Source organism: Hoplias malabaricus, chromosome 5 (assembly GCF_029633855.1).
Source record: "Hoplias malabaricus isolate fHopMal1 chromosome 5, fHopMal1.hap1, whole genome shotgun sequence".
In the NCBI taxonomy this organism is placed as follows: Eukaryota; Metazoa; Chordata; class Actinopteri; order Characiformes; family Erythrinidae; genus Hoplias; species Hoplias malabaricus.
In genome coordinates this window covers 1,378,842-1,385,584 of record NC_089804.1, presented here as the reverse complement: position 1 = coordinate 1,385,584, position 6,743 = coordinate 1,378,842, and the positions used below count along the sequence as shown (strand labels likewise).

At 48.1% G+C, this 6,743-nt stretch overlaps 2 protein-coding genes across 4 annotated transcripts in view; one reads left to right on the top strand and one right to left on the bottom strand.

Annotated features, from left to right (window-relative positions):
* Window positions 1-2,857, top strand: part of coro2ab (coronin 2Ab) — an 11,732-nt gene extending 8,875 nt beyond the window's left edge. Inside the window, exons 11-15 of the mRNA XM_066670733.1 lie at window positions 704-805; window positions 1,000-1,100; window positions 1,223-1,275; window positions 1,718-1,933; window positions 2,851-2,857. Coding sequence (XP_066526830.1) covers window positions 704-805; window positions 1,000-1,100; window positions 1,223-1,275; window positions 1,718-1,933; window positions 2,851-2,857 — 479 coding nt within the window. The remainder of the gene's footprint in view (window positions 1-703; window positions 806-999; window positions 1,101-1,222; window positions 1,276-1,717; window positions 1,934-2,850) is intronic.
* A 3,816-nt stretch (window positions 2,858-6,673) lies between these two features.
* Window positions 6,674-6,743, bottom strand: part of LOC136696810 (zinc finger CW-type PWWP domain protein 1-like) — a 14,548-nt gene continuing 14,478 nt past the window's right edge. For all 3 annotated transcript variants that reach the window (XM_066671501.1, XM_066671502.1, XM_066671503.1), the window contains one exon: window positions 6,674-6,743. This exon is cut by the window's right edge and continues 577 nt beyond it. The gene's annotated coding sequence lies outside the window, so the exon portion shown is untranslated.

Here is a 6,743-nt window from a genome sequence, read left to right as displayed (position 1 = left end):
TGTCTCGGAGCCATGCTCACCTTTTAAACACACACACACACACACACACACACACACAGAGTCTGGAGAGAGAGAGAGAGAGAGAGAGAGAGAGAGAGAGAGAGAGAGAGAGAGAAGAGAAAGAGAGAGAGAGAGAATTGATTAAATCTTAATAACACAGGGAACACAGTCAAACAGAGTCTCCATGTCCTTTCAGACCCACGCTGTTGAGCACCAGTGTCCGAACCCAAACCCGTGTTCCACACAGCTCCAATAATCCTCCACAGCTGACGTCACCTTCCGCTTTGTCTCCCACCCAGACCAGCCCCCTCCACACACACACACACCCTCCCCCACCCCTCCACCCGCTACATAACGCAATCCCACGCAACAGCGCGAGCCAGCGCAAGGGGAACAAAAGAGACGCGAAGGGCTCAAGCCTGGAGAGAAAGTAGGACAGGAGTGTGTGTGTGTGTGTGTGTGTGTGGAGGGGGGGGCAGTGGAGGGGGTGGAGGGAGGGGGCAGAAGTGTGGGCTGGGTGTGAGTCCATGCGCAGCGGCCAGCAACAAAGAACACACGCCATCACTCAGACCGGAACAACTGGATACACACATACACACACACACACACACACTCACAATACTTTGTTAACATCTGGAGAAGAAAACTAATCAAAGATTGTGTTCCATCACCCCCTAAACACCCCTTCTACCACCTCCTGCAGGTAAATACCCCCTCTACCACCTCCTGCAGGTAATTACCCCCTCTAAATACCCCCTCTACCACCTCCTGCTGGTAAATACCCCCCCTCTACCACCTCCTGCAGGTAAATACCCCCTTTAAATACCCCTCTACCCACCTCCTGCAGTTAAATACCCTCTAAACACCCCTCTACCACCGCCTGCAGGTAAATACCCCCTCTACCACCTCCTGCAGGTAAATACCCCCCTTTAAATACCCCCTCTACCACCTCCTGCAGTTAAATACCCTCTAAAACACCCCTTCTACCACCTCCTGCAGGTAAATACCCCCTCTACCACCTCCTGCAGGTAATTACCCCCTCTAAATACCCCCTCTACCACCTCCTGCTGGTAAATACCCCCCTCTACCACCTCCTGCAGGTAAATACCCCCTTTAAATACCCCTCTACCACCTCCTGCAGTTAAATACCCTCTAAACACCCCTCTACCACCCGCCTGCAGGTAAATACCCCCTCTAAATACTCCTCTACCACCTCCTGCAGGTAAATACCCCCTTTAAATACCCCTCTAAACACCCCCTTACCAACCCCTGCAGGTAAATACACCCCTTAAAAACACCCTCTACCACCCCCCTGCAGGTAAACACACCCTCTACCACCTCCTGTTTGTAAACACCCCTCTGCTCCCCCCTGGAGGTGCCCGTGTTTATAAAAATAATTCACTGATTGGTTTTTATCATTTCATTATGTTCAAATTATATTTCTAAATGATTAAAGACCTACTGTACTTTAAATACAATATTTCGGTGCTGAGTGCTTTAATAATAAAATAATAAACACCGTTATTTATATTAAACACCCTCCACCGCGTCTCCCTCCTCTGGCTCCGCGCAGCGGCTCTCCCTCACCTGCGTGCCCGGGGATGGTGCCCCCTCTGCCCGCTGTGATCCTCTGACTTCCCCCGAGCCTGCGGGGGGAAACGCACGGTCATAACATCTCTGCTCCGAGGCCGTGTCTCTGACCACCGCGGCGGTACAGGGGCTCTGCGCGCCCGGGGAACGCTGGAACGCTGCTCCAGGACAGTGGACCAACTCTCTGGAGCTCCGTAAACCGTCCCTACACTGCTCTATCTCCGGCTAACGCGCTGCCGGCTCTCCGCCACAGAACAATGCGCAGGGTGGAGGTAGCGGTGCGCCTTCAGAACCCGCCCGTTCTCCGACAGGCCCCGCCCCTCCTGCACTCTGATTGGCTGCAGTCAGATTCGGGAATTACATATGCACTTCTGCATAAACAATAATATCACTAATTAAACCGTGTTGTTTTGTTGTTTATATAATTTACATATTATTATTTTATATATAATGATTTAAATTTTATAAATAAAAAACAATTATTGTGACATCACAAAAGGAGGTGGGATTAAAACAAACAGCCAATCCTAGCGCAGAGGGCGGAGTAACTAGCCTTAACAGCGCCTTCATGTGCGAGGGGGCGGGGCTTTGAACGCCTGCCTGTCACAGCCCTGAATTAACTAGCCAATCACGCCGCCTGTGGGCGGAGTCTGAGTGAAAACGGGTGGGAAACAAAACAAGGGCCGAGAGCGAGGTCCGCATCCTTCAGTTTCCATTTCTCTTAAAGGGGCGCTTCAGGAGCTGGAGTTTACAAATAAACACACAAACAGAGACAAAGGTGGACAGGGGACAGTCGGACAGCGCAGGAACTGTCTTCACTGTTAAATTTAATATAAATGAATGTTATACGTCGTTGTATTATGATGTTATTGAGTGCTGTGTTGTACTGTATTATAGCACACTATATTTTATTGTTTTATTTTATATTTTATTTGGTGGAGAGCGAAGGAACAGCACTGTCTCCTCCCTCAACATCCACAGCTAAGCTTACCTTTAGAAAGACACCTAACCCCCACCTGCTCCCGGGCGCTGAGTGGGTTTCAGGAGTGTGTGTGTGTGTGTGTGTCACTTCTCTTGTTTTCTACACGAGTTATACATTAGTTTAAAATTAATAACTCATTATTTGTTAATCATTACACTAGTAACTATATAATAAACTTTAGAGCCCTCCCCCTTGCTTCTTCTTCTCTCTCCCTCTCTCTCCCCCTCTTCCTCTCTCTCTATCTCGCTCTAATCTTAATCCTGTTGTGTTGTTTTCAGGAAGTGATGATGGGGGAGATGATGTTGATGTTGTTGCTGGGCAGATGTTTCCACGGTTGCGACCCCTAACCCCCCAAAGTGTCCAGAGATAAATGCACCGTCCGGGGGGTCTCGGGGGGCCATGGCTGTTGTTGTTGTTTTTAACCCCTCTATTCCACCGCCCCCCCCCCCCCCCCCTCTTTTTCTTTGCATTAATGTGTGATTAAAGTCACCCAGAGTGTGTGTGTGTGTGTGTGTGTGTGTGTGTTACAGGGCTAAACGCTGCTTTATAAGTTGTAAACCCTATGCTGTAGTGTTGGATGAGTGAAGTACTCCAGCTGTAACCCCAGGTGCTCCTGGTCGTGTCGGGGGGATGAAGGCTATATAAATGAAATGTATTATCTTTAATTGTTCTGTGAAGTCATCTCTAATTTCTCTAAGTAGATCCAGCGATTCACTTTTCCATTCCCTGAACAAATACACTTCGTGTTTTTATGGTTAGTTGTCTCTCTTAAAGCCACCTCAGCTGTGGATGTTGAGGGAGGAGACAGTGCTGTTCCTTCACTCTACACCAAATATTATACATTTACTCATTCATTCATTCACTCACTGTCTGTAGCCCTTATCCAGTTCAGGGCGGCGGTGGGTCTGGAGTACAGTACAAGGCAGGAACACACCCTGGAGGGGGGCGCCACACACTCACACCTACGTACACTGTTGAGTCTCCAATCCACCTACCACCGTGTGTTTGGAGCGTGGGAGGAATAAGGATCTCGGCACTGTACGTCAGATAAAAACATTTATATTCACTATAAACCAGCAGCAGTGAGTTTATAATCACTTTTAACTGCACTATGCCGTACGCACTCAAACACTAGTGTCTGAGGTAAAACTGGGACACAGCGTCAGTTCCTCTGGCTCCTTCCACTCTCGCCTCAGTGGCGCCCCCTTGTGGCTCGGACTCTGTGTCCTGTAAAAAGCTCTGAGTGAGCTCGGAGCTCATGGAATGATCTCGCTGTAGTTCAGCGCTAAGGTTTGACTGGAGAATCTGAAAACATGGACGTGAAAACTGGCCAATCAGGATTGTTCAGTCTGTGGTATCCAGGCAGAAAGAGAGAAAGCTCCTCTCTCATTGGTCAGGACTCCAGGAGCCAGACTGAAGGCCTTGTACTTTAGATTAACTGCAAATATCAGCAGGAATGTGTGTGTGTGTGTGGTTTACAGAAGTGTGTGGTCAGAGTGTAATGAAGGGTGTGTGTGTGTGTGTGTAAGAGCGGTCCAGTTACTCACTCTTGTTCTTTCTCTTTTCAGCTGCAGATTGATATATTTCCTCTTTAAATGAAACTCCTCCTCTCGTCTCGTTCTTCTCCTTCGCTGATCTCCTCTTTCTCTGTTTAACAAGCTCTACATTTAAAAGCTGTAAAACACAGAGCGCCACAAAGCGTGCAGTTCTTCTCCATCCTCCGTCTCCAACTCTCTCGCTCTCTCTCTGTTTACCATCGTCTCCCGCTCAGACGCTCAAACAATAGTTACTCTGGGCCCATTTCCTCTCTTCCTCTCTCTTTTCCCGACACACACACACACTGTGTTTGTGTGAGAAAAGTGTGTGAACGTGTGTGTGTGTGTATTTCAGAGCTTTTTACACGTGTTACTGCTGAGACACTGAGACTCAGAATCAGGATGGTCTCCGTCTCTCTCTACAGTCAGAGAATGTCCCCCGCAGTCTGAGTGGAGGTCTCAGTGTCGTCTCAGTTTCTCCCGAGGGGTTTAGGAGAATGGGTGTGCTGAGATATCAGTGAGACATCCCTGAGCAGTAAGAGGTGTTCCTCTCGTTCTAGACTCTTTATAAAACAGGTCCAGCAGACTGTACACACCACAGCCAACAAGTTCAGAGTGTGTGTGTGTGTGTGTTCAGAGTGTGAGTGTGTGTTCAGAGTGTGTGTGTGTGTGTGTTCAGTGTGTGTGTGTGTTCAGAGTGTGTGTGTGTGTGTTCAGTGTGTAAGTGCGTGTGTGTTCAGTGTGTGTGTGTGTGTTCAGAGTGTGAGTGTGTGTGTGTTCAGAGTGTGCGTGTGTGTGTTCAGAGTGTGCGTGTGTGTTCAGTGTGTGTGTGTGTTCAGAGTGTGAGTGTGTGTTCAGAGTGTGTGTGTGTGTTCAGAGTGTGAGTGCGTGTGTGTTCAGTGTGTGTGTGTGTGTGTGTTCAGAGTGTGTGTGTGTGTTCAGAGTGTGAGTGTGTGTTCAGAGTGTGTGTGTGTTCAGAGTGTGAGTGTGTGCAGTGTGTGTGTGTGTGTGTTCAGAGTATGTTCAGTGTGTTTTTGTGATTTATTTTCTTGTTGAGACCCGAGTGATACATCACGACTCAGCCATTGTTCACCTTTTCCTGTTTTCCTCGTCCATATCTGTGTGTACGAGAGAGAGAGAGAGAGAGAGAGGGGGGGGGGGAGAGAATGATAAATCACATGATTTTCCTGAGGACCCTCCCCTCCACTTTCTCTGGAACCCTTTCACACTCACTGGGATTAAACTGTGACCAGCAGAGAGATCAACTCTCTCTCTCTCTCTCTCCATCATCTATCTCTATCATCACCTCTCTCTCTCTATCCATCATCTCTCTGTCCATTACTTCTCTCTTCATTACTCCTTTCTCTACATTACTTTTTTCACCTATCTCTCTGTACTCCGCCTGTCTCTCTGTATACCGCCTGTCTCTCTGTACTCCGCCTGTCTCTCTCTGTACACCTGCCTCCCTCAATAGCACCCATCTCCCAGTTCCTACAGCACGTCTAGACCACAGCTCTCTTCTACTTTCTCTTTTAACAACCCTACTCTCCATCTGTCTCTCCATTTTCTTTCTCTGCACCATGTCTCTCTCTCGCCCTCCCTCTCTCTCTACTTCTCTCTCTCTTGCTCTCTCCCTCTCTCTCTCTACTTCTCTCTCTCTCTCTCTCTCTCTCTCTCTCAGAACAGGAAAGTACGCCGTTCCTAACCACAAACACTTTGGCAGGAAAAAAATATGCTTCCACAAACACTACAGCTGACCACATCCCACCACAAAACACACACACACACACACATACACACATACACACACACACACACACACGAATTTAGACAGGCTTGGCACAATAGGGCAAACATATGTAAACATAAATAAACTGGGTGAGGAAACCATTCTGTTGCCAGTGAAGAGTGAGACAGTTTACAGAGATGAGGTCACTACAGAGAGTCAGGGACAGTCTCACTCTTAAAGAGGACACACACTCGTCTCCACAGTGGAACACAGTTCTGTTTCTTAATGAAGCGTCCAAACCCCACGAGCCCCACAGCAGTGTTCGCCCCCTGTGTAAACAGCCCCTGTTCAGAACGCCCGCTTTCAGCACCTGTTCCTTTAAATGATAATGAGCCGCTCGCTGTTCACCCCGACCCCGAGCGCACAGCAGTGAGGAGCGAGGAGCAGAAGCTCTGGTTTTTAGCCGTTTTCACTCTGTTCTCTTTCTTCTCCGTTTTTACTCAGTGCTCTTATTTCTCCGCGCTCGTTGTGTCTGTTTTACTGAGTTTAACCTCGTCTTTGCGCTCTCACATAAACACGGGTCCAGCGCTGTGATTGGACAGACTCAGACGAGGGGGTGGGGCCGTTCTAAACTCTCTGCACTTGACGTCAGAAGCGGAGCAGAATCAGGACGGTTTTCTGAAACACAGAAAGCTGATGGGGTCTTGTTTCATAGTGTGTGGGTTGGTGGACTCCAGATTCACTCATTAACGTGAACGTACACTGAAGAATGTCCCCTTTAAAGATAAAGATGATTCAAAAGTATATATTTAATCCGTTGTGAATGTAAAAGCAAATTCATGTTTTATTTGACTGCGCCAACAGACACCTCACGGTAAAATAAACAATAATATTACTCTGAGACAAC